Source organism: Rousettus aegyptiacus, unplaced genomic scaffold, assembly GCF_014176215.1.
Source record: "Rousettus aegyptiacus isolate mRouAeg1 unplaced genomic scaffold, mRouAeg1.p scaffold_m13_p_8, whole genome shotgun sequence".
Taxonomy (NCBI): Eukaryota; Metazoa; Chordata; class Mammalia; order Chiroptera; family Pteropodidae; genus Rousettus; species Rousettus aegyptiacus.
In genome coordinates this window covers 76,989,449-77,017,260 of record NW_023416311.1, presented here as the reverse complement: position 1 = coordinate 77,017,260, position 27,812 = coordinate 76,989,449, and the positions used below count along the sequence as shown (strand labels likewise).

The 27,812-nt window shown below is 32.9% G+C and overlaps 2 protein-coding genes and 1 pseudogene across 6 annotated transcripts in view; all 3 read left to right on the top strand.

The window, feature by feature from the left end:
* Positions 1-27,812, top strand: part of IPO11 (importin 11) — a 161,588-nt gene that overhangs the window by 23,162 nt on the left and 110,614 nt on the right. For all 5 annotated transcript variants that reach the window (XM_036225230.1, XM_036225234.1, XM_036225231.1 and 2 more), the window contains exons 4-11: positions 261-333; positions 1,664-1,867; positions 12,572-12,704; positions 15,330-15,388; positions 21,847-21,895; positions 23,348-23,418; positions 25,880-26,072; positions 26,768-26,920. In XM_036225230.1, coding sequence (XP_036081123.1) covers positions 261-333; positions 1,664-1,867; positions 12,572-12,704; positions 15,330-15,388; positions 21,847-21,895; positions 23,348-23,418; positions 25,880-26,072; positions 26,768-26,920 — 935 coding nt within the window. The remainder of the gene's footprint in view (positions 1-260; positions 334-1,663; positions 1,868-12,571; positions 12,705-15,329; positions 15,389-21,846; positions 21,896-23,347; positions 23,419-25,879; positions 26,073-26,767; positions 26,921-27,812) is intronic.
* Positions 15,330-16,715, top strand: LOC107506359 (annotated as a pseudogene).
* Positions 17,870-20,697, top strand: LOC107506360 (peptidyl-prolyl cis-trans isomerase A-like). The gene has a single exon (XM_036225235.1). The coding sequence runs from the start codon at positions 17,988-17,990 to the stop codon at positions 18,300-18,302; it is 315 nt and encodes a 104-aa protein (XP_036081128.1). The 5' UTR covers positions 17,870-17,987; the 3' UTR covers positions 18,303-20,697.

Here is a 27,812-nt window from a genome sequence, read left to right as displayed (position 1 = left end):
CGTTCATTACTGTGGATTTGTCTTATTTCCTATGCCTTACTCTTTTTTGCGTCTTATTTATTCAATTGTGAAGGAAATTTATGCTTTTGAATAACTTAATGTGCCAATGTACAAGCAATAGAAATTACTTTATTTATTTACCAAAAACAATGAGGGGCACCTTGTTTGAAAGGCTTTTTATTGTTAAAATTCATAGTGGTGCTTACTTGCCTTCATTGTTAGATAGCATTGTCTTGCATTATAAATCATTCTTTTTACAGTGCTCTCTCAGAGGAAGAGAAAACTACATTGCGTGCAGGGCTGATCACCAACTTCAATGAACCAATAAACCAGGTTAGTGAAAAAATGAATGCTAACCATTCTTTCGATTCCCTTAATTTTTGCTTCCTTTCCAAACTAATTTTGTTTCTTGGCATTAAAAGTGAAACCTTATTACATAATAATATTCATTTGTGTATACTACTCTATTGGTTTTTTAATTTTGAAATCTAGTTCTAGCTGTTAAGAATTTTGGTTAGATTTGGCTATTAATTATTTAAAACTAAGAAGTCATTTTAAGATATACTTGTATACTTTTTACACTTCCTCAGTTTTTGAACCAGTGGAAAGCAAATCTCTTATTTATTTGTAGTATTATTGCACAGAAATTAAATTTGATGATTTAAATGATTCCTCTCCCTCTTTCTAAAACAACAGGATGATTCCAGAATAAAATTTTGCTTAGAGATACAAAAATTCTTAAATTTTTACAAGTTATTACTGTTTTTTATATTTGATTTTTTTAATTCAAATCATAAGGCACACTGTATTTGGTGGTTTAGCCAATGCAGTTTTATTTCAACCTATTTAAATAATCTCAGTTTTCTGCTTTATAGTTCCTGAAGGAGATGAGGGAAGATGGAGAGGAATGGAGTAACTCTCTCTGGGGCAAGGGTGGTTAGGAAGGATTTAGGTGATTGACAGGTAAACCATTGCTTAGATGTTCTGTCAACCAGCATTTGGGAAATACTGAGCTGAACAGATACTAATATTTAGATACCTGATATTTGATGTTCATTTCTACTCTTAGGTCGGTGGTTGTCAAATTTGGTGATCTTAGGAATACCTTATATTGCCAAAATAAACCCCTAAAGGATCATAACTGTGGATATTTACTGTATCAGAAATTAAACCTGAAAAAATTTAAAATATTTATTAAAAATAATGAAACCATTATTTGTTAATATAAATAGAATTTTAAATAATGAACAAAGGCTGTTTCTCCAAATAATAAATAATTTAATGGGAAGAGTTGCATTGTTCTGGATTTTTGCATATTTCATTAATGTCTGGCTATTTAAAAGAAGATATCTAAGCTTTTGTATCTGCTTCTTCTTTTATTCTGTTGTGATATATTATTTTGGTAGAAGCTGTATGAAGGAGATGATATGTTACTGGGAAAGGAAGGACCTCACAGAACCCTGAAAGAGTTTTAGGCCTCTCCAGAGATCCGTAGATCACACTTTGAGAACCACTGTCTTAAGCAATTGTTTAGTGAATTTTTTTTTCCTTTGATCACATATATAATTAACTAAAAAGGAAATTTACAACCAGGAATACATTCCTTATCCATTGCTTTGATTATATATGTTTATTTCTGATGATTAGTTTTTTTCTCCTCTAGATTGCAACTCAGATTGCAGTGCTAATTGCAAAAGTTGCTCGATTGGACTGTCCCCGACAGTGGCCTGAACTGATTCCCACTCTTATAGAATCTGTGAAAGTTCAAGATGATCTTCGACAGCACAGAGCATTGCTTACCTTCTATCATGTTACTAAGACTTTGGCCTCTAAACGGCTGGCTGCTGATAGAAAACTGTTTTATGATGTAAGTGATTTAGCATAGTTAAATTTAATTATGAAAACTACTACTTGTATCAAAACATTTATAGTTTTACCTCTCTAAATATTTTATTGAAAGATTATGAATTTTTTATAATTGATCTCAAAAGGTTCGGAATAATAGATAACATCTGAAAGAATTTAAGCTGGCTAGTGATCTGTCTAGTAAGATTACTTCATTGCCAGTGAGGAGTATTGGTTGGTAAAGAACAGTCTGAAGGCAAAGACTGGTTTGAGGCTAAAGAAGTAGTTCAGATGAGATGATAAAGCTCTTAAATGGAGCATTGGTAAAGGGAACATTAAGGAGAGTATAAAGTTGACATTTAGGAAGTTAAAATTGGCATGCCTGGATGACTGGTGGATGTAGAGCAGATGTAGAAAGGAGTCTGACATAACTGGGGGTGGTAGTCCCTTACTGGGTGTCTTAGCACCATTTGTTGAAAATGCTTTCCTTTCTTCATTCGATTGCTTTGGCACTTTCGTATTTGACAAACATCTTGTTCTACCAAAACAGCAATTTTCATATTGCTCAACCTAACATTTTGGACTGTATCATGTAATACTGGTGAGCCTCAGAATATTTTTAACAGTGTTCTTTCTTACCTTTGGAATCCTCACTTTGATAATAGAGCTTGGAAATCTGAATTTTTAACAGGCTCCATAGGTCATTTTTATATACATTAAAGTTTAATCCAGAACCACGGTATGTCTTCTTTATTTTTAACCCAGAAAGTTTAAATCCCCAATCTCGTTTATCCGAGGACACTGAGTATAAGTTCTTTTTGTTAAAGGTTTCTTTTTAAATCATTATCACTTTTGCTTGATATCTAACTAGGATATCAAGTTATCCTAGTTAGATATCAAGATATCCTAGTTAGATATCTTACTATCTACAGTGGACAGTTTATCCTCTCAAGTCTTTCTATGAATTTTTTGTCGATTTTTCTCACCTTTATCCCCACCTTATACCCTTTCAGTGATTTTTATATTGGAAGTTTTCCATATAAAAGTCACATATCTAGAAGATTCCAGGTTACAGTTAACTCTTTATTGCCCTTCTATAGAAGTTTTAATTCTTAGTGTGGCCTTTTTAAGTTGTACTCTCCTAATGTGTTGCCTAATTTATATTTAGTCTAGGCAAGGTCTATAGGTTATGTCTAATCAGGAGCCTTGTTTGAGTTAGCTTCCTGACCACTTCAATTTTCTTGTTTGGCTTTCTTATACTATAAAGCTGTTTTGTCTTGTGTAGCATGAAATATGGGTTTATCCAGCATCTTGCACTTATTTCCAGCACAGTGTTTATTACGTTGTGCTAAGTTATAATTACCTTTCTGAGATCCACTACACTATGAGTTTAATGGGGAAGACTATAGCTTTTACTGTTATAGCCCTACTGTCAAGCTTAGAAGCATGCATGTAAGTAGTGGTCTCAGTAACTGTTAGTTAAATGAATAAACAGTAGAAGAGACTTGTTCTTAGATACCTGCTAGATTTCAAAGTGTAGTATAGTGCAAAACTTCAAAATAGGAGTTTTGAGATAATATACAAAACTCATGATACCTGAGGAAAAAACAATTCAGCTTAGCACCTTTTATTTTGGAGTGAAGTAGCTGAACCTGAAACATAGTGTAGACTAGGAGGACAGTCTCATCTGATGAGGTTGGGGTACAAGATGTGTAGTTTAGTTAAAGATAGCATATATGGGAAGATATTATTATAAAAGCAATTTTGCTAGTTAATAAAATAGCCTTTGTTACTTTGGTAATCCAAAATACAGAAAAATCTTTCTTTTAATAAATGTTTGTGGTAATGCCAAGATGGTCGTCATGTACTAAATTAGTTTTCCACGTTGAAAAAATGTAAGCTCATTGCCGAGGTAGTTGCTAGGGCAAAGTAGTGCAGTGTACACTTAAAACTGGCACAAACTGTTCACTGTGTCCGAATCATTTTTATATCCTATTTTTCTTCCACATTAAAGTAGATTAAGTTCTTTTCAGGGGTGACAAATTACAGAATCAACAGGTGAGGGAAAATTGTTTTGCAGTAACATAATTGAGCTTGATTTGACACATAAAAAGGATTAATTTCCTATAAAATAGTATGTTTCTTATACAAACTTGAATGTAAAAAAGTTTATGTTTAAGTACAGTTAAAATCAAAATCTAAAGTTTATGAAAGCAAGGAAATATAAGGTACAAATAATAATTCTAATGTAATTATAAATGTATTAACCAAATAATATCATGTAGACATGATGTGTAACCCACAAAGGTACGTACTGAGGTAAATGGAGTATTCCAAAAGTAACAAATGAAAAGATCTTTTGAGATCAATATATTTCACTTGTTTTTGGAAAATAGGTTAATAATTATGAGAGGACCTGTTTTCCAGTGAAGAATGTTTCTTTGTACTGAGCAGCTTTGGAATTTTGAGCAAGACACTTAAACTTTATGATTCTTTAAAATTTTCTTTCAGTTTTAAAGTTATGTGATTTTATGAATTTATAATCTTTATTATTCTAGGTTAATCAGTATACGCACCATTAAAGTTTTAAGGTAGAAATTTTAGTTATAGCATAATTTGAATATAGATGTTTGTATTTTTAATTACTGTATTTTTCTAGAAGCCAAGACCTTTGTATCCTTAGTTTCATTCCTTCTTTTGTATTTTCTTGGCATAGAGCTAAGGTCTTGACCTACTGATCTTATTAGATTCTTTGCTGTATAATTTTGATACATAGTTTACCCTTGAGTAATGTAGGTGTTAGGGGTGCCGACCTCTACATGGTCCAAAATCTGTGTATAATTTTTGACTCTGCCAAAAGTTAACTGCAATTGTCCCTTGGTAGCCAAGGGAGATTGGTTCCAGGACCCTCATGGATACCAAAATCTGTGGATGCTTTAGTTTCTTACACAAAAAGATGTAAAACAATGCATACAGTCAGCCCTCCGCATTCACAGAATCCCAACAGGAGATCAAAAACAATATTATAGATTCATGGTTGATTGGACCTGCGAATGAAACCCAGGGATACAGAGGACTGACTGTATGTTTATTGAAAAAATCCACATGTAAGTTGTTCAAGGGTCAACTGTCCTACCAGTTAGACAGTTTTCCTAATTACAGAAATGTCAAATATACTCTTGTTGAGAGATTAGTATAACATATTCCCATATACCCTTCACTCATATTTAACAGTTCCTGAGGTGCTGCCATGTTTGCTTTTCCTCTTTGTTGGAGTAGATCCTGACATGTTTCATCCAAAAATATTTCAGTATAAATCTCTAAAAAGGACATTTTCCATAACCTGTTTTTATTAGGAATCTTTTAAGGCTTTAAATTGGGAGTTAATCTTAAAGTCTTACTTCAGCTTAAGTAATTCAACAGATATTGATTGCTTACTGTGTATAAGACATACTATAGTCCTGAAGGAGATGAAAGACACAGTCATAGTCTCGATGTTCATGGGGAAAGTCATAAGGCTCAAACCATCAAAAGTCATTTAATAAGCTATTAAAATCTGCAGTGGAAGAAAACAAAACACTGTATTACGTTGCCATTATGATCAAGGCTAAAATGTAGCTAAATTTGAAAAACCAAAGAGTTTATGATGAATAATATTCCCACTAAACAGCATATGTATTATTTGTATAATGAAGATAAAAGAAAACTGTGAGGCAAGGTGAAGTCAAGTTACCATACTTCAAAAGAGTCTTGCTCATGAGTTACTATGTTTTCTGAATAAACTAACAAAACAAGCACACTGCTCCTTTAAGATGAGTTGGTTAAGACAGATCTTTCACATTTACTCCTTATAAATTTTTGACTTCATGATGCTGTTCTTAGGGGAAGTTCCCAAATAATTGAAATTCTAAATGTTAAAGGTGCCTCTTATATGGTTATAGCCTTCTAGCTCTAGCCTTTAGGATATTACAGTGTAGTAAAATTTATTTAAAAGAGGACTGTACACACATTTAGGGAAATCATCAAATAGATTAAATAGATCTTGTTTTCAGTTTCGTTTGGGTCATTTTAATTGCTGCATTAAATGCAATTTTGATTCTAGATCTTGTTTATTGCTCCACCAAATTTTATATTGTTTTTTTAAACACACTATTCAAAGAATGACTCCAATAATTTATAAAGAGTCATTTCTGCTATGAACCTGTGTGGGGAATTGAACATGTGTGTGTCTAGTCTTATATTTATATTATTAGTAAGTAGGAAAGAAGAACCTTTTGGTGGGAGCTTTAAAGGAAGAGAGATCTAAGGTGACTAGCTTGATCTAAAAAAAAGAGGAGCTGTGCACTGAACAAAGAGATTTTGGATATAGCTTATCCTTTCTGTATGGTTTATAAGACCTCTTATCTGGGGATTGGAAAAAAGAGAATATAAATTTGAAAATCTTATCACCCAAACCTCTGTAAGTTGCTCTTAAACAGTATTAATCTGTGCTTTGTTCTTTTACTCATTTATCTGTCCATTGACAAATACTTGGGTTCCTACTCCGTGCCAGTCACTGAAGTAGATGTGAGATATGCAGCCATGAGTAAAGGTAGAGTCCTAAATGGAGAAGAGAGTAGTTTCCCAATCTCTTCGCTCTTACTGAGTTGATACTTTGAATAGACAAGAGGATTGTTTAGGCACCAGTGGCCGAAGACACGCTGTTCGTAGGATTAGAGGATTTAGGGGATCTGGAAGATGGGCCACAGTGATCCTCCTGGGCCTGAGCTATAACAATGGCAGACTGAAAACAAAATGAAAATTTTGGTTTTACTGAAAAAATATGTAGGTAACAGATGTTACAGGTCTTTAGGAATGTCCTTTATTGAAAGTAAATAAATACCAGTTGAGAGACATTGGCAGTTTGATTGGAAATTGTTTTTGAGATAGATCTTTTACTCATCAAACTTCTTGTCTGACATATTTTGGTAATTTGATATATATCTTTATCCTGGTTAAATGGAAACAAATTTATATTTAAGCCTTGTGTTACAGAAAAAGTCAATTACTACTAAAATAACTATCTTTTTGTTAAGAATGTACAGGTGCTTTAAAAATTGATTGTTATGAAAATCTTAAAACATACAGAAAATGGACAAATATAAACTGCCATATGCCAATTACCTAGACTTAGTTAGCAGTTACCATTTTCCTATTTTTGCTTTATTGCTTTTTTTCTAAGGTATTATAAAGCAATTTAAAGATTACATGATATTTTGTTACTAAATAACTTCCGTATTCATCTGTAAAAGGATAGATTTATTTTTATATGACCAATTTCATGTTATCACTCCTAAGACAAGCAAAAATAGTGATTTAATATTATTTAATATTTTTTAGCCAATTTTCTACATTGTTCTACAAGTGTTTTGTTTGAGCCAGAAAAATAATGTGCAGGGACATTTGGTTGTGTCTCTTAAGTACCTGTTAATTTAGAATAGTATTCATTTCCTTCCTTTTTTTTTTTATGCCATTGATGTGTTGAAGAAAATGGGTCAGTTGCTTATACAATGTTGTATGTTCTGCATTTGTTTATATACCTTGATTAGATTCAGGTTAAGCAGGTTTTGAAAACTACAGTTTATGGGTAATATTTCTTGCCCCACCATTCGTAATGAATTACAAGACTTGATTTAAGTCTTGCTGCTAACTTTTCTCAGGGAAAATTGTGAGGGCAGTAGCTCTGGGGTAAAAAAGTTTAATATTTGAAATGCTAAAAGAAATAAAACTTCCTATAAGCATTCCTTTTTTTGATATTCATGGAGTCGTCTTTTTTTAAAGTCACTCAGCAGTCAATGGGTGGCACTGTTTCATCTGGTTTTGAAAAAGAAAATGCAGGTATTTGGAGGTTATGTGCACCAGTACCTAAAAAGTTTCATTAAATAGCTTATTTCTATATTATCTAACTGAATGTGCCCTTCCCCCTCCACATTTCGGTGAAGAAATGTAGAAGGAATGTTTTTCTTTTCCTACTTGCTTACTTTCTTACTTTCTCTTTTCCAGCTGAGACTTCTGTAAGCATATATCTGCTGGTGTTTTCTGGAATAGATGGATAGAAGCTTGTGCAGGGCTTATGTATACAGGATAGTTGGCAGTATTCCTTTCCAAATTCTTCTGGTTTTTTTCTCTTTATTAGTCTCCCTCTTTTCACTGTTGTGCTGAAAAAGTATTTCTATTGTTCTTTCTTCATTCCAACCATCTCTATTTGTGTAGAGGTTTTGTAGGTTGGCTAAAAAGAGCCTTGAATTGGAGCTTTAATAAATGTCTAATGTCCTTAACTAGGAAGGTGCTTAGCTCTAGAACTAGAATATGAAGCAAAGGAGAATATCAATTAAAAGAAAAATTTCCATATTTCCATTACTTTCTTGATTTGTTTCAAATGCATTATGCCTTCATTTAGCAATACCTGCTGTGTGCTAAGCTAGTTATGTGGTTTTCATATTTGTAGTCCTGATTTAAAGTAGTAATTTTATGTTATTACTTTACAGGGCCAGAAGAGGAAAAAATTAATAAAGATCTTACTTTGCCATTAATATCTATAAATGTTACTATGTTATATTTTTTAAGAAATAGGAATGAAAATTTCAAACATTGGTGATAGTTGCTTAAGGTGGAATGGAGTGGAGCCTTTGATTATCTGAATTATTAAACTTGCTCATGTTTTAGAGTCAAATTATGAATGGAAAGAGGATGTTTTTATGGAGAAAAATCAATTTTTATTTTAATGACTTTGAGTCCACCATGATGAAATATTTCCTTTTATCCAAATCTTATGACAATAAGAACCTTGGTTAAGTATTCGGAGATGTTCTGTGGTATATTTTGTTCTTTGTATTGGGAGTGAGTAGAGAGGATTTTATGTTTGGTATGCATACTATAATTATGTTGTGCATATGCAGTGGTGGAGTTCTGTAAAGGAATATTCTCCTAGTAACAGAAGCTGTGGCTGAAAAAATTATGACAGATAAAAATAGTTTTGCCCTTTTGCTACCATTATTATAAAATACCTTTGAAATAAATCAGACATAATTTCAAAATATACTAACGATTTAGGGTGACAGATTCTCCCTTAATGTTTTCCTTCTTGAGCTGGTACCATTTTCCATTTGGTCAACTTTTTTTTCTCAATAATCTTACTTTTAATCGAGCAACTAGGTAGGGAACTAGAAAATGGTTACCATTGTTTTCTTTATTGAGTCTGACAAATAGTGATAGTGGTATTTTATATATATAAATAAATAAAGGGAAGTACATGCAGTCTGTATCAACTGTATCTTGCGTAAGTACTCAATGCAAATGATAGAACAAAAGGACATGATATCCTGTGGAGTGGTGCACAAAAGAGGTAGGACTTACTGTAGAACTTGTTAGATGAGATTCTGATTCAAAAAATGCATTGCTTCAAACAATAGATTGCATCTATACTAGCAACAGTATTGGCTTCAGTGAATTTGTGAGAAATTTTTCCTTTGTGTAGTTACGAAAAGAAAATTTTATTATTGAATTATATAATTTTTTGAGAATAGGATTTACTGTATTGATTTTGAATGTACGGGTTAGTATCAACTTAATATTAGTTCCTATTTTGATATTAAAAAGTTTAGAACTTATTTATGCAAATAATGCTTATTTCTTTTATGAAATTACTATATAGTTAATTGATAGTTACTATATTAACAGATATTAGAATGTAGAGATTAAAAATGCAGTCTCTGAGCACCTTTCCTGATTTAAATCTCACCTGTTCCTATTATTAATTATGCTATTTGCTCTTGGACAAATTAACCTTTCTATACCTCAGTTTTCTTATTGTAAAAGGAGAATAATAATATCGATTGTTTAGATTGTGATGTTTCAGTAAATTGATTTACTGAACCCAGGAGGCAAAGGGCTGAAAGGAGTGCCTAGAGCAGAATAGAGTTCAGTAAATGTCTATTATTGTATTCTTAATATTGTTATTTGTATCATATAAATTATCATTATCTGCATAAATACTTTTACCCTGAAAGTACCTTTTAAAAGATTTCAAGTTACTTTAGGTAACACTGATACAAAAAATTTTCTCTTTAAAAACTATTTATTTGTGTGTTTTTATTACGGTAACATTAGTTAATGAAATATAGTAAATTTCAGGTGTACAGTTTAGCAGTAAGTCATATATATCTTTTATTGTGTGTTCACCACCCATAGTTAGATATCTTTCTATCACCACATATTTGACCCCTTTTACCCTATCTACCTCTTCCACTTCCCCCCTCCCCTCTGGTAACCACTAGTCTATTGTTTATATCCATGAGTCTCTGTGTGTTTGTCCTGTTTGTTGCTATTAGGTTTATATCCCATATATAAGTGATATCATGTGATTTTCAACCTTTTCTGTCTGGCTTATTTTGCTTCGAATGATCATCTCAAGGTCCATCCATGTTGTCTCAAATGGCAGTATTTCATCTCTTCTTATGGCTGACATATATATGACAGTCTTTCTGAACAGTTTTAATAGAATCTGTATGTAGAAGTAAATGTTAAACAAGTGATTTTAAGGAGGAGATGCAAAGAAGCCCTATAAAATAATTCAGGTTGTCTTTTTGTTGTAACCAAGAGACTGGTTCAGAGTATATGTTTTTTGTTCTTATTTAAAATTTGGAATATGGCACTCTTTGGCATTTGTTTTATTTACTACATAAAGACAGTATAAAATATATCTGAAAATTATAGTGAAGGCTATAGATTTCAGTTTTATTGGTTGAAATATATACTACAATAAGAAAGTATACTTTAGTTTAAAACTTAACTTCAGGTCTTGTGTATAATTTCTACTCTTGCCTACCCCTATTTCTAGTCTTTCACTTTATTCTGACTGACAGAAAATATTTTTATGACTTGTATGTTTGGAAAAGTATAGGATTATATAACTTAAAATTACATAGTAAGTATAATAAAAATTAGGATGTTGGAGGATATGTCTGACTCCAGACATATTTTAGCCTCATATTCTGAGAAAGTACTTAACTTACTGAGAAAAATGTTAGTTTTTTGAAGTTACAAGTAAAAGTTACAAGTTTCTTGAGATAAAGATTCTTTCTAATACTTTCAGATTATACCCCTTATAATCAGATTGAGTATATGCTTCTCTGTTATAACAGTATTTCATGGGATGATGTCAATTTTAGACCTTTGTGCTGTTATGTTGATTGGGATAATTATCACTATAATATTTTGGCAGTAATAAAACAGTAGGATTAAATAATTTGATATTTCTCTGAAATATTGTATATATATTTGAGAATACGTTAAAGCGACTTAATAAATAGTCATTGTACTTATCAAGCATTCACCCAAGACAAGGGAGGGCCAAGGCCTACTCCTGACTCATCAGTTGGTGAAGATAGGAGCCACTTTTAGATTCAGACAGTGTATTATTTATTTTGGACAGAGAAAAGAAGTTACAAATTGGTACCAACTCCTTGTGGTCTTTGTTCCATACACCAAAAAGAATGGCCAAAGCAACAGAGCTGAATGACTCCAGAGCAAGCTATGCGATGCCCCGTTGCTGAGGAGCCAGTTCTAGACCAAGTGGTTTTATTTTCTCTGCAACTCTTTCTGAGGAGTGTGGGGCAGAAAGCGTTATTATACCTTATCAGAACCCAGGAGAAAACTGTCTCATGACAGGCTAGCAGAAGAGGTAGGGAAGTGAGCACAAGATTGTCCCTAGCAGGTCCTTACTAGTCTTCCATTCTCTTATGGTTTCCAGGAGGACCTCAAGATGTTCTGCCAGTACTCAGATTAGCTGAGCGTCAGGCCTTTTCCTGTGGCTTATGTAGATACATGCAGATGCCAGGGGGATATGGCAAAGCTGTTTCTCTGCACGTGTAAACACAGGCTGTTAAAATTACTGAATTAAAATAATAGAAATCGAATTCGACTTTTCCATAGAAATATTATTATATTTACAGGATTGCATTTCTGACTGTTTTTTGATATCTAACTTTATTATAAATGCAATGTTTAATTAGTCAAAATGATATACTTATGTTTTGAATAAGGACTCTGAAGTATGCTAATGATAACTAGTCATATGGACTTTCATTTGATTTTTGTTTGAATAAAATGGCCATGTAGGCTCAGTTAGTTTGCTCTTAGAGCCTCTGGAAAAAAACTGAAGATAACACTGGAGGATGGTTCTGCCTCAATCTGGGAGGCAGAGACTAACTCCATCTCAGTGTGAGAGTTGACTATGATATGTATATTCCTGGCTTTAAGTGCACAAAAACCATATGGATAACACTGACAGAACATAGAAATTTGTATATTGACTTATTTGATATATTCAATGATAACCCATAAATCAGTGTTTTAAAAACTCAGCGTTGCAACCTGTAAGCAGAAGGAAAAAAATATAAATTGAAAATATCAGACTGTAATACTTACATTAGGTTAAGTATTGTTTGAAGAAACTAATATTATAGGGGGTTGTGTGTGTGTGCGTTTGTAGCGTCAGCCAATGTAAACTACTTACTACTGTGCCATTTGGCTTAAAAAGTTTGAAACGTTGAGGTAAATGACTCTTGACTATTTCAAATCTCATTGAAATGTGTGTTCAATTTAAAAACCAAAACGTATTACTATGTAGGTCTAATTGATTACTGAAATTTATAATGTGACAAAATTTGTTGATGTTTCTTTGCAGTTAGCCTCTGGAATTTATAATTTTGCCTGCTCTCTGTGGAATCACCATACAGACACATTCCTTCAACAAGTTTCTTCTGGCAATGAAGCTGCAGTTCTAAGTTCACTAGAACGAACTCTACTATCATTGAAAGGTACTATTAGAGTTGATATGTTCATTTTTGAAATGACATACCTCAAAACAGTCACCAAAGAGTTCCTCTGATGGATTTTCTGTACTAGTCGCATTGGGAAAATAAAATGTTAATCTCTACCTCAGAGACAAGGGCTTATTTATAGGGTTTTTTGTTTGTTTTTGGGGGGGGGGTACAGGGGGAGGGTGTGTGAGAATAGCTCTTCCTCTATTCTAATTGATGAAAGTGTGCAGTAGCTTTTTTATATCACATTACTACATTACTTGCCTTTCATGACTCTAAATACATTCCTTTCAAATATTTCTTTGCTTCTACTTTACATGTCTCATATATGTAATGATAAGGGCTTCTACCCTTATCACTGTCTTGCTAATTCTCCCAAACTTCTGTCCCCATGGCTTAGTTGAGTTCTGTTTCCCAGCTCTTTTCCCTGACAATTCAGGTCCATTTTTCTTATTTGTACCTCAGGTTCACTTGGATTTTTAGAAGGTGCTTGATGGGGTGCTCTCTTGGCCTGTGTTTTTCTATGATTCGCTTGTAGGCATTCTCTTAGCATAAGTCTGCGTTTTACCTTCCCTGAGCTGAGTTATTTATCTTGCATGTATTCTGAGGTTTCTTTCCTTTCAAAACACCCTCTTGGCTCATTTTCTTTGTCTCCTGTTCTGCTTGCTAAGAGTCTTTTAGTTTGTGTTTCTTAGTTTGATGTCAAGCAGCCTTTAGTTTTCTCTTACTACAGCTCATTTAGCACCCTTCTGTTATTCACAAGCCCTTCTATCATTCATACTCTTTAGTATCTTAAGATGCCATCAGACAATCTTGGCACTGCTGTATCACTTACATTTACCAGTCAGTGGATGCACAAAACCCAAACTTTCAGCACATTTTGGTGCACCTTGTGGACAAAAGTGCGAATGATTTTAAAGGACCGTTGACAAGTAAAATCCATTGTCCAAGTGGTTGTACAAGTGAGTAGAGATGGTTTTGTCCATCCTTGAAGAAATTCAAAGACCTAGAGAAATCTTTATTCAGAAAGAATTAGAAAAACTAATATAAGGTTATATACAGAAAAATGTGTGTAAGTACTGAGTTTAATGATTAAGGAATTTTCATGAGTTCTTTGATTATAGAGCTTTCTTGCTTTACTGATTTCACAACTTAATTCCTGACAAAAAGAATGCAGCTCTACTCTATATTAGCGTGCTTTAAACTTTTAATACCTCCTTAGCTCAAGTTCTTAGATACATATTAGCAATTCTAAAGCATTTGACCTGGAAAAAATTCCACCCCCCTTTTTTTAAAATACTTGATTTTCCCAGCTATAAATTTCTATCTTGTTTTGACTTAAGAAAGATTTAGAACTAGAATTTTGTTACATTTAATCTCTGAGTTTACACCTACGCGCATTTGCTGTCTTTTAGACATTTTTATTCATTCAACAAATTTATGCGTAGATGGTTGGCACTGGGGAAGCAGACATAATAAAATGATCACGCATATACACGTAAAATAACATTTATAACAAGGGCCTTACTCATCTTATGATAACTGATAATATGGTCAGAAAAGACTTCCCTGAGAAAGTGATATTTGAATCAAAATCATAAAGTGAAAGGTAATGAAGAAAGAAAGAAAAGACTCTCCCAGGTAGTGTGGACTGAGATGCTTTGATTTGAAAGAGCACATCCAGAATAAGGGATCAATTTGAACCCTATTTACTTCTGTTATGATGCAATAACTTTTGAGTTGTATGTAATCACTGTATGAAATTGTCTTGTAAACAGATGCATTCTAAACCTATTTTTAATATGTTGACTGTAGACTTCACCTCATGAACACTAACTCATATATATAGCAATGCTGTTTGTAAAGTTGTTTTCTGAAGGTAATTTCAAATTTTGCAGTCTTGTATCCTGTTGTCATCCTTGTTACTTAATTATGCTAAGTGTTTGACATATATTATACTACTGAATCTTAATAACCCTATGAAGTAGTACGTATTAGCCACATTTTACAGATAAGGGGTGCGAGATCTAGAAAATTACCCAAAATAATACAGTTATAGACATTGGAGCTAGGATTTAAATCTAGATCTGACTTCACATCTATTATCCTGCTTGTCTCCCATTGTACTCCAGTGTACTATAAAATGTGATGCTTATAATTAAGCACTGCAGTCTGTTCCAGATTTGGAAGTAATTTTTATGTCCCTTTTTGGGGATACTATATTTTCATTAATGTGGCCCAGTACTGAATGAAGCTTTTTGGTCACTGTTGAGGTACGAAGTTTGTGGAGTGGAGGTTACCTTTTCAATTTTAGCCTGTTGGGGTTATTGCAGGTGAGAAGGAAGTATTAACAGTTATAGAAATTAAACTGAATTTTGCAATGTAGTTTAGAAACATGAGTAGTTAGGACAAGTGAGAGGAACACTGCTTTTGAGTCACAAGAACTTGGCTTTAGTTGCATCTTTGGCAATTTTAATAACCAACCAGTGACCAGAGAGTACCTTTCTGTATCTGGGCTTGATGAGGTTTTGTGATTCTGATTCTTTATTAGTATGACCATGATTTTAGTTGGGCAAAATATTAAAAAATAGGATGCAAGTAACACTTGATTTTACTTTTCAGTGCTGCGTAAGTTAACTGTTAATGGATTTGTGGAACCTCATAAGAATATGGAGGTGATGGTAAGTGAAAGAAGTAATTGATTCTTTGTGACTTTGGGAAAGTGCTTGGTATTTTCCTGAAAATTTTAAAGCGTGGTTTTTTTTGTTTTTTTTTTGTTTTTGTTTTGTTTTTTTACTTGGCATTCATTTAAAAGTTTATTAAGTGACAATCTAGGATTTTTTTTTGGAGGAGGGGTTGTTTTTTACCATTTTGTATATGTTAATTATGCTTTTGGACTTATGGTTTGTTTTTAGTACATCAAAGCAGCAATTGTGTGAAAGAGGAAATAGGCCTAGGATAGTTCTCAAGATGACATGGTATATTGAGAGTGTTAATTTGAATTTGAATTCAAGTTAACACCTGTGAATTTGATTGCTATTGTAACATTGTCAGGTGCATCACAGTTATTTATATCATTGATATTTTCCTTTGTCTGTTTTTATATATTTAAAATGATTTTGCTTTCTGTCGGTGTACACTGCCAAGTAAGCATCATTAAAGGCTCTCTTCCCGCAGTCGTCATGTCTAAGGCAGAATCTTCCAAAGAGCTCAAACAGCCATGGAATCTCTTCACAGACTGTCTGAGAGATCCAGACACTGAGTGCTCCAGAGGCTTTGGGTTTGTCATGTATGCCACTGTGAGGAGGTGGATGCCGCCATGAATGCAAGGCCACACAAGGTGAATGGAAGAGTTGTGGCACCAAAGATGGCTGTCTCAAGAGAAGATTCTCAAAGATCTGGTGCCACCCACTTAACTGTGAAAAAGATTTTTGTTGGTGGTATTAAAGAACACATTGAAGAACATCACCTAAGAGGTTGTTTGGAACAGTTTTGGAAAATCAAAGTGATTGAAATCATGACTATTGGAGACAGTGGCAAGAAGAGAGGCTTTGCGTTTATAAATCTTTGATTATCATGTGTCTAGATAAGACCATCATTCAGAAATCCCACACTGTGAGTGGCTACAACTGTGAAGTAAGGAAGGACCTATCTAAGCAAGGAGTGGCTAGGGCTTCATCCAGCCAAAGCGGTCGAAGTGGTTCTGGAAACTTTGGTGGTGGTCGTGGAGGTGTTTTTGGTGGGAGTGGCAACTTTAGTTGAGGAGGAATCTTCAGTGTTCGAGAAGGCTTTGGTGGCAGCTGTGGTGTTGGAGGACGTGGTGATAGTGGGGATGGCGTTATGGATTTGGTAATGATGGAAGCAGTTTTAAAGGTGGTGGAAACTACAATAATTATGGCAGTTACAATAATCAACCTTCAAATTTTGGACTCATGAGAGGAGGAAACTTTGGAGGCAGAAGCTCTTTCTTGTCCCTGTGGTGATGGAGGAGATGCTTTGCTAACCCATGAAACCTAGGTGGCTGTGGTAGTTGCAGCAGCAGCAGCAGCAGCAGCAGCTCTGGCAGTGACAGAAGGTTTAAATTACTGCTAGGAACCAAAGCTTAGCAGGAGAGGAGAGCCAGAGATGTGACAGGGAAGTTAGCAGGTTACAACAAATTTGTGAACTTAGCTAGGCACAGCGATAGCAGAGCCTAGCTGCTACAGAAAAGACATGTTTAGACAATCCCCATGTATAGACAAAAAACTAGAGGACTGTATTTGTGACTAATTGTATAGCAGGTTATTTTGGTTTCTGTGCCGTGGAAAGTGTAAAGCATTCCAATGAAGGGTTTTAATGTAGATTTTTTTTTTTTTTTTTTGCACCCATGCTGTTGATCACTAACTGTAATAGTCTGTTCATGATGCTGAATAAATGTGTCTTTTAAAATAAAGTACAAATTAGTAGTTGAAAAACAATTGTGGGGATGTAGAGTACAGCATAGAGAATATAGTCAATATTGTAATGGCTGTGTATAGTGCCTGATGAGTGCTGGAGTAATTGGGAGATCAAACATTTATATATAGTATTGATACATAAATGTCTAGCCATTATACTGCACATATGAAACTAATATAAGTAAATGAAAAATTATTCTCTTATTATAACATTTATACATTCTTTTTGCAATCAATTAAAAACATAATATACAAGAGAGGAGTACTCCACTGATAAGCCCAACAAGTTTTAATGTGTATTCATTGTTGGTATAGTGTACTTTCTTCCATATGAAAAAATATATGGCTGCATATATTTCATCTCGATACAAAATGGGATTGTATTATGTTTACTCAGATCTGTGTTAGGTTTTACAGTGAGTTTAGGTCAGCTGAAGCATTGCTTTCTGAGAATTACTTTAGAGGTCTACACAGAAATTGTGGAGAAGTACATCTAATTGGGTCTTTGGGTCATTCCTTACTTCACAGTTGTAGCCATTCACGGTATGATATTTCTGACCAGAGCTATTCCTTTTGTTTGTTTGTTTGCTTAAGTCACTTAAAAACTTACTGCCAGAGGCCTTGCAGAGGCAGCTCTCCAGCCGTTTGTCCCCTGGCAAGGCCAACCCAACCATGTTCTTCAACACTCAACACCGCTCTCCACAGCGAGCCCTTGGGCCGCGTCTCCTTCTAGCTGTTTACGGACAAAGTTCCAAAGACAGCAGAAAACTTTCGTGCTCTGAGTACTGGAGAGAAAGGATTTGGTTATAAAGGTTCCTGCTTTCACAGAATTATTCCAGGATTAATGTGCCAGGGCGGTGACTTCACATGCCATAATGGTACAGGTGGTAAGTCTATCTATGGGGAGAAATTCGATGTTGAGAATTTCATCCTGAAGCATACAGTTCCTGGCATCTTTTCCATGGCAAATGCTGGACCCAACACAAATGGTTCCCAGTTTTTCATCTGCACTGCCAAGACTGAGTGGTTGAATGGCAACCATGTGGTCTTCAGCAAGGTAAAAGAGGGCATGAATGTTGTGGTGACCATGAAGCGGTTTGGGTCCAGGGATGGCAAGACCAGCAAGAAGATCACCATTGCTTACTGTGGACAACTCTAACAAATTTGACTTGTTTTATTTTAAAACAACAACAACAACAACAACTTACCATCAGAGATACTGCTAAAATTTGGAAATATCCTTTAAGATATCCTATACATATTTTGTCAGATACACTTTCCTTCTTCCTCAATTTTACATAAGTGGGAACTCTATGCTATTTTGTTACCCGCTTTTTCTTAGTATATTATGGATAATTTTCTCATGTCAGCAATATTTTATATGTCATGTAGTGATTGTGCAGTAAATCCATATTATTACTATCAGTGGACTAATTTCAAAAATAAAACTAATATCAGTTTTCAATAATTTACTTGTCCAATTTACTATATGTCTATTGATGGACATATAGATTGTTTCCAGTTTTGAATTGTTGATAAACGATGTTGAAATGAACATTTGTATACATATGTCACTGTGTACTTTTCTAATGATATATTTAGGATAAATTCCTAGAAATAGAAATGCTGGGTTAAAGTGTATGCACATTTATAGTATTGATATAAGTTACCAAATTGCCAGAGAAGATATTTCAAAAACCAATCACAATTTTAAATACTGATACATTTTAAATATTTACATTTATTTTCATACTGCTAAAAACAGTTTTCAGAAACCAGTTCGATAGCTTCCCCTCAATTCCCTCACTATAATGTAAATGCCATGAAGGCAGAGACTTTGTTTTATTCACTATTCACCCCAGAGCTTGAGACAGTCTCTGCCATATAGGAAATGCTCAATAGTTATTTGTTAAGTGGGTGAATGTATAATATGGCAGAAACATAATGTCAAAGGGCTCAGTAATTCTTAATTTATGTAATATATTTATTCTGAGTTTTATAAAATTATATAAACTAAAATATTGATTATGTTTGTCTTTTTTTCAGCAAAACTGAATTGATTTGAATCACATTCTTATAAACTGGATACTGTCAGTATTTTGTGAGCCTTTGGCATTCCTTTGAGAGTCTGTCTTTCTGCAGAAACTACACATCAGCCTTTACTTAGTTATAGTGTATATTGTAGCATTTAAGATATATTGCTTGAGTAGTTGGAAAGAGGATAGAATTTTAACAAATTAAGAATGTCTTTTCAAGTAACATAAAAATCTTAAACTAACATGGAACTTAAAAAATGTTTAAGAAGTACTATATGATAGTAGTGAGATTTTAGTTTCTTGAGGCACATAGATTTGGGTTTGAATCTCAACTTGTGTTTTCTTAATAGCATGACCTCTGGCCATTATCTCCACTGGCACTCAATTTCCTTTTTGGTAATATGAAGATGAAATAATAGTATCTACCATGTTGGATGTTGTGAGAATTAAGGGAGATCATGATTTTGTAACAAGTTCAGCAACTAAGTCTGTTCTTTAAATTATCATTTAATGGTTATTTTGATTTGATTTATTTTCTGTTTTGTAACATTAGTCAAGTTACTTATTTTATTTGGACTAGAGATTAGTCAGCTGTCTGTAATTCTATAAATTCCTGATTCTCTTGATGAGCTTACCAAAATTGATATCTTTTATAATATTCTGCTTTCTTTGGAGAACCTTGACCGATGCACTAATTTTATTTTTAAAACAATAGAATAACATTTCTTCTGTTTTATAGTTACTCTATGGGACCATTAGACCGTTGTATAAAATAAGATGCATATGAGATCTCAGTGATCTTGTTCTTCCTATATTGAAACATTTTGCTATTGTATCATCCTAGGAATTATTTTATTGTTACTTATCATTACTTATCAATTATTCTCAACTGTGCTTGAAAAGACTGAAATAGTATGAAAATAGAAGAATAATATGGCAATGCCAGAAATATGAAGCAGTACTGGAAGTGTTGTCCTGCAGTTTACCTACTGTAGTACATCAGCTTTCAAGAAGGTATAAAAAGAAGACTGGAAACACTTTTATTTTACTCTACTTTTAGCTTTTGTTTAACACAGTTGAGAATTCAGAATTTTTCATTTTCTACCCAAAATGTTAGAAAATTGACAGAAGAAGATGTTTCAGAATTTTTAGATGAATCAGAAAAGATCAATGCTCAAAGAGACCGAGAGCAGCACTCTAGATCTCAGTAATGATGGTGAAACTAAGTGGAATCTCAGCCTCCAAGTCTTCAGACGATGGTATCCTAGTTGAATTACCTCAACCTCAAGAATTGACTGCTGAACTCTGTATTTCCAATGACAAAGAGGAAATATAGCAAACTATTCTAGTCAATCATTGTGTGGAAGGCCTTTATCATATAGTATTTTGTGAAAAACACCTAGACCATCCCATTTGCTAAAAAGACATGTGACATCTTTTATGATGTTTATACTCCAACATTTATTAATACAAAAAAGCCTGTGATGTTTAAATTATTAAAAATTTTAATAAAATTGTTTTTCATTGCACTTTTATATATAACATGTAAAATTTTCATAATGTGTCTTAAAATACATATCAAAAAATAAAGCTTTATTGAACTCATATGGTAAAAGGTGATGCTTTTTTTTCTCTGATATCTGAAGGCTAATGTATTTAACACTTGAGATTAAGAACCTCTGCTTTAAATAATTGGTACATATTTATGTGTGTATTGAGTACTTATTACCAAATACTCTTCCTGGGTTCTGAGATAGAGTAATAAAGCAAAGTGCTTGCTCTCAAGGAGCTTACATTCTAGTGGGAGAAGATGGATAATAGACAAACAATATGTCAGGGCTGTGAAGAAAATTAACAGGAGAACGAGTATTTAGTGAAATATGCTTAATAAATATTTTGTTGCAAAGCAATTTAGGTAACTGAAATTAGACATTGCAGAAATGAAATACAATATGGTAGCTCCTCCCACCCCCACATCTGTCATTTCACTTTCCTTGGTTTCAGTTACCCACAGACAGTTGTGGTCCAAATATATTAATTGGAAAATTCCAGAATAAATAATTTATAAGTTTTAAATTGCTCATCGTTTTACGTAGTATAAATCTCATGCTGTTCTGCTCCATACTTATACAGCCCACTTTATCCCCCAAGATGAGAATCATCTCTTTGTCTAGCATATCCACATTGTATACATTGTAAATGCTACTATTAGTCATTTAGTAGCTATCTTGGTTATCAGATGGAATATGACAGAAGGAGGGAAAGAGTGTGGGGGGACAGAGGAGACCACATTCACATAACTTTTATTATACTATATTATTATAATTGTTTTATTTTTTAGTTATTGTTGTTAATCTCTTATTGTGCCTAATTTATAAATTAAACTGTCATAAGTATGTATGTATAGGAAAAAACATAGTATAGGTAAGGTTTTGTACTAGCCAAGGTTTTGGGTATCCACCGGAGGTTTGGAACTTATTCCCTGTGGATAAGGGGGACTACTGCAGTCTTGTCTAAGACTTGTTTATAGTAGGGAAATGTTTTTTACTTTATTTATTTTTAACTTTTTAAAATGATATAATAGATATGCTTTCATATCCCTGAAAAAGTATAAGGAAAATGTTTATAACAGAATAAATGAGACACTTTAAAAATATTCTTTTCTAGGGTTTTTTACATGGAATATTTGACCGTCTAAAACAATTTCTGGAATGCAGTAAGTACTTCCATGATAGTGGTTTTTACTGTAGAATCATTATTCATTAAGCTTCTGCTGTGCACTTGCAAATCTGGAGAGAGGCTAAAATCTTCTATCTTGATAATTCTCTGAGGTTAAGTTAGAAGCTTAGTTTTGTTTTCACATACCTGTCTTTAGTATTGAGGAAACCATCTTTTAAAAAAAGAAATCTACTTCGTGTTTATATCTTTTTTCTATATTTCTACTGCTACTACTCTGTTCTGTGCAGATGTCTACAACAGTCATGTTTAACAAATAATCTTTAGGTGTAGACCTTATGCATATGCTGTTTAGGTTTCTTATAGGTTTTTTCTTTTAGTATATTTTGCATATCTATATGATATAAATGTCCTTAAATCCCTTGTCTATTTTGTTTGGTAAATCCCTTGTCTATTAACCTTCACTGGCTTATCTTTAGGGCCCTTTTAATCCACTACCCCACACAAGAGGAGTTAGAGTTTACATTCATGTTGTATTATACTGGAGGTCTCTTTTTTTTTTTTTTTTTTTATGCTGGGGTTTTTTTTTATCCTTTTCTGTTCCCCGTGTTGTAAGCACCTTTGCTCAGGATACACACACACGTGGGCATGCACACACATGTATATATATCCTGTAAACACATACAGGCATGTATATCTTGTATATGTGTGTGTTTTTATGTATATGTGTTTGTATTTGAAGACTTATTACTCTTAGGAGATATTTTAATGTACTCATTTTTAAGATGTTACTGATTGTTTCATGTTAGCCATTTTCAGTTTAGTAAGAATAGTGTGGATACTATTGCCAGGTACTGTGTATGCAAAGATAAATAAGACACTTCATATAATGTAGTTTATTTTTCTACAGCTGGTATTTTTTCTTTGATTATCCCCATGGAAGAAGCAGGAGAGGAGAATGAGATAAATGATGAGACAGAATATGAAGAGTACGATTAGAGAGCAGAATAGTTGAGGGGCTGATGGACATTATTCTGATATGAAATTTAATTATTATACTAGGGAAATTATCAGAAGAAAATTTGCAGTGATAGAGGAAAAATAATGAGTATTTTAATCTTTGATACCTTATTTTTACATGTTGCTTAAAAAGTATTTCAACTATGACTAATTTAAATTTTTGAAAACGTGACGTAATTTATGGATAAAATTGTTACCCTTTTACATTGAAATGGAATCTGTATTATTTTAGGATTAAGTTTTTGAAATATAGCACTGAGGATTACTGTGTCTGATAAGTGCAAATCTTGGTATTGTTTTATAAAAACTATTTTTATAGTTTATTGAGAGTTGCAAATGCACAATAATGAATTCCTACTGCAAAATATGCAAAAATATATAAGTATTTGTATTGAAAATTTTGTCATTTTCTTAGTTTGGAATTTATAGACTATTATAAACTGTACTAATATTTGAAATATATTTTCAACAGGTAGAAGTATAGGTACAGATAATGTATGTAGAGATAGACTGGAAAAGACCATTATTCTTTTTACTAAAGTGGTAAGTTTTCTTTTTATCTTAACTATGTTTTCTCAAATGAAATACACATGCAAATTCAGTAAGGAAAATGGTATTTTTATCAGCATACATTTTCACTTTTGTGTAACTTCTATTTATAGGAAAATATTAAAAAAAAACACTTTTGTATCTTGAAGCCTTTCAAATGCATATAATAATTAAACTTATATACCATACATTACAGTGTCTAAGTCACCTTGGTCTAAAAAGTTAGTTCTAATAACTGTTAGGGAAGTTGATTCCTCTGAAACTCATTATTCTCATACCTACTAGAAAAAAAACAGATAAAAAAGATACCAGTGCAGCTGAGCAGGAAGTAGATAAGAGTAGTAGGCAGTATAATATCAGGAAGCCTGTATATTCACAATGATAAGAGTGTCATCATCAAATTAAACATCTTTCGAATAGAATTGTATGGATGCACTCACTGCTAGGCAATGTATATAAATTTCTGATGAAATTAAGTTTTGTACAAATATTAATTTTTATGAACATTTGGGCTTTAGGGTTGGGAAAAGTACAAAGAATTGGGTTATAGCAATCAGGAAGACCTGGTTTGAGGACTGCATTTTACTGAAACAGGTGGTTGAAGACAAGTGGCAGTGTCTAAAACTTCAGTCTACTTCTTTTTCATTGAAGATTCATTAATAAAATTGAAGTTGTCTCTACCTTGGGAGGGGAAAAAAGGAATGGAAATGAGCTGTTTTTCTTTTTTGTGGTTAGATAGCAGTTTCTTTTAGATCATTTGTCTTCATTTCCAACTCTCGTGTTCCAAATAGCCTCAATAACAAAGGCACATCTAATCTTCCAAGGTCCAGTATAAAATTGACTTAGATCCCATAAGTTAAGAATAAAAAGCACAAAACAAAGTAAAATAAGATGATGTGTCTAGTCAATAGGGCTCTGCAGTTTTCATAAATAATTTCATTTAAGAAATTCTTTTTTACGATCTCTGACCTCATTAAAACTTTAAAAATTGTAACATTTCAAACATGCCTCCAAATAGGATTGAATACTTTGAATAGCTTCAGCAGTTGTCAACATATGGTGATGGTCCATTCTGTTTTGTCTGTGTGCTTCCTCTTCCTCCCCTCCTGGCTGGTTGTTTTAAAGCAAATCCAGTTATCATACAATATTATCTGAGAATATTTGAATATGTGTCTTTAAATGATAAAGGATTAAAAAAATACAATCTTAACATGGTTATCACATTTAAAAAGTAGGAATGACTTAATATTATCTAAATATTTAGTCAGTTTTCAGATTTCTCAGATTTTTTGTAGTTGGTTTGTTTCAATTAGGACTCAACAGTGTCAGTTCTTTTCATCTTTTTTTTTTTTTTGCCTTGCTATTTATTTGTTGAGGTAACAACATTTCCTATAGAGTTTGTCATGTTTTGGATTTGGCTGTTTGCATCCTGATGTGTTTGTTATTTAATATGTTTGTCTTCATCCCCCTCTCCTCCTCCTCTCATATTTCTTACAAATTTGCAGTTAGATTTAGAGGCTTGATCATATTCAGGGTTTTTTTTCTGTGTGCGTGCGTGCGTGCGTGCGTGTGTGTGTGTGTGTAGAAGAATGGAGATGACAAGAATACTTTACAGGTGGTGCTATGTATTTCTTATTGCATCACATCAGGAGATAAACAGTGCCAGGTTGTCTAAAATCGATGAGTGAGCTATCTATTATAAAGTTCCCAACAGTCTCCCCCATTAATTTTTGTAGCAATTTATGATCATGGCCTACATCCATTTTGATTAGGGGTCACAAAATGGTGGCATTCTAATTCTATTACTCCTTTCGTGTTTATTAGCTGGAATTCTTCTATAAAGAAGAAATGTCCCTCATCATCTGTTCAATGCCTCAAAATACAGTTCATGCAGGAAAAACAGGATAACATTTTGATTCTTTGCTTTTGTAGTAATAGGTCCTTGAATTATATTGTTTTGCTTAATGTTGTTTCATTTACAGTGTGGATGAGATTGTGTAGGAACTTAATGCTTGTTTATATCAATTAATGTAAGGTAAAAATGGTTTTGTAATATATCATTTCAAGAACCTATTGATGATGTTAAGTGAGGACTTAATGTACTTTTTAAAGGCCTTTTATGTACTTAAATTTTTTGTGTTATAGTTACCAGTTGTTAACAACAAATTATGAAGTGGGTCTGTTTTGGACCTCATACTAGAAATAATGGAAAAGGCTAGTTAGGAGGTATCTGACATAATCCACAATACATAATGTAAATCAAAAGGTATATGACATGTATATTACACATATATTACATGTATATGATATGTGAAACTGCATATACACAGACTCCCCACCAAGATTCAAAATTTGCTGAAGGTTTATTAGCAAAGTTTTCAGATGTATTTATGGATGAGTATATTCTTGTATTAATTTGGGGAAAATACATTTTATTTATTTATTTTTTTTGTAGCTTTTGGACTTCTTGGATCAGCATCCTTTTTCATTTACTCCTCTAATTCAGAGATCACTGGAATTTTCTGTAAGCTATGTATTTACAGAAGTTGGTGAAGGGGTTACATTTGAACGATTCATTGTCCAATGCATGAATCTTATTAAGATGATTGTCAAAAATTATGCCTATAAACCATCCAAAAATTTTGAAGGTAATGTTTAACTGGTAGTTTTGTTTTTTAAATTTTTCTATGTTAATTGAAGTGTGAAGTAATTGCTATTTTCATGTAATTTTTTTTGAAATTCATTTAAGTCTGAAAAATAAAATGTTACTGGGACATAAACTAGAGATAAGGGTTCAAGTCTTATTATGTGGATGCCAGCTTTTAAAAACCATACAATGCATTTAGCAAACTTCCTTATGTAGCACAATAGAAGATCAGTTGAAGCCTGGGGACTTTAAGATTAAAGTACTACAATAATCACTGCAGCTCATGTTGTGGGCTGTATTTATTTGTATAATTAAATTTTTTCTCTGACTATATAAAGTGGGGTTACTTCTAGACAGGTTAAATTATTGTATAATTTGAGATTCATTTGTGTGCATATGTACCAAGATGAATGAGAAATTCTTATAGGAGAGAGAAAAAGACATATATAAGTAAGTCACTTCAGTTTAGATTGATAATATAGCACGATAATGTACAAGCTATAGTGGTAGGAAAGAAGCAAGACTAATGTGTGTGTGGTATGAATAAAGGAAGTCTTTGAGGTTTGTCCATAATAAAAATGAACATTTATACACCACTGTATCTTTTCTTCCAAAAGTATATTTTTAAATTTATTTGTGTTTCATAATCCAACTTGGGTAGAATGTACGATTAACTTGAAAATTTTATTTTTCTAGATAGCAGCCCTGAAACCCTTGAAGCTCATAAGATTAAGATGGCATTCTTCACATATCCCACTTTGACAGAGATATGTAGAAGATTAGTCTCTCATTATTTTCTGTTAACTGAAGAAGAACTGACAATGTGGGAAGAAGACCCCGAAGGCTTTAGTAAGAATCAGTTTTTCAGTTTTCACATGGCTTTTCTCCTTCTTTCATAAATAGATATCATCTCTTTGAATTATAGACATAATAACACATTGTATTTTAACATAGCACTTTTGATGTGAGAATACTGGTTTTTAAAAATTAACTTATGCTCTCTTGCTAGCCATTAGAAAATATTGAGGAGCAGAAAATGAGTGATGTTTTCAAATATATAGAATTTTCTCTAGAAAGGTACCTTTTTAATTTTTAGTAATTATAGATGTATCATGTAGTTTAAAACAAAAATATAAAATTAACTGCCAGTCTATTATCAGGTTAATTTCTACTTTGTGATTCATTGCATAATATTTTTAATTCGTAGAAATTTTTACCTCAGAAAGGTATTCTGGAGATGAAAATTTCTGGATTGCTGATTGGATTATCTATTTAAAATTTAATTTAAAATACATTTTTTGATAGTTAAAATGTCTTTAACAAATCTTTTTACCTTTTTGAATTTTATTAGTTGATAGGACAAATACATCTGTCTGGGCCCTTGCTACAGAAAGTCAAGGAATCATGTGCCTCATGAATAAGTACTTCTGTGTGACTAAAGTGCCTTTTTGGGAATTACTTTGGTTATGGTCGTGCATAAGCTAGAATATAGAGCCTGTACTTATCTCTCTGACTAGGTGCCTTTTTGTAATTATGTTTCCTAATATTTTAAGAATCCTGGAAGCAGTTTGGGAGACTTTTCTTCCTTTTGCCATTTGAAAATTAATTTAGTTTATAAAAAAATACCATAGTACACTTTATAGTACATTTTTTGTTTTTGTCTTTTAGCCAAAATCTTATGTTTCATATTGCTTCCTTTATGCAGAATATGTAATACTGGAACTGAAATATTGAATTCCTA

What these genes read in the sequence shown, in the direction of transcription:
- LOC107506360 (XM_036225235.1), top strand. Translation starts at nt 17,988, where the DNA reads ATGTGCCAGGGCGGTGACTTCACATGCCATAATGGTACAGGTGGTAAG.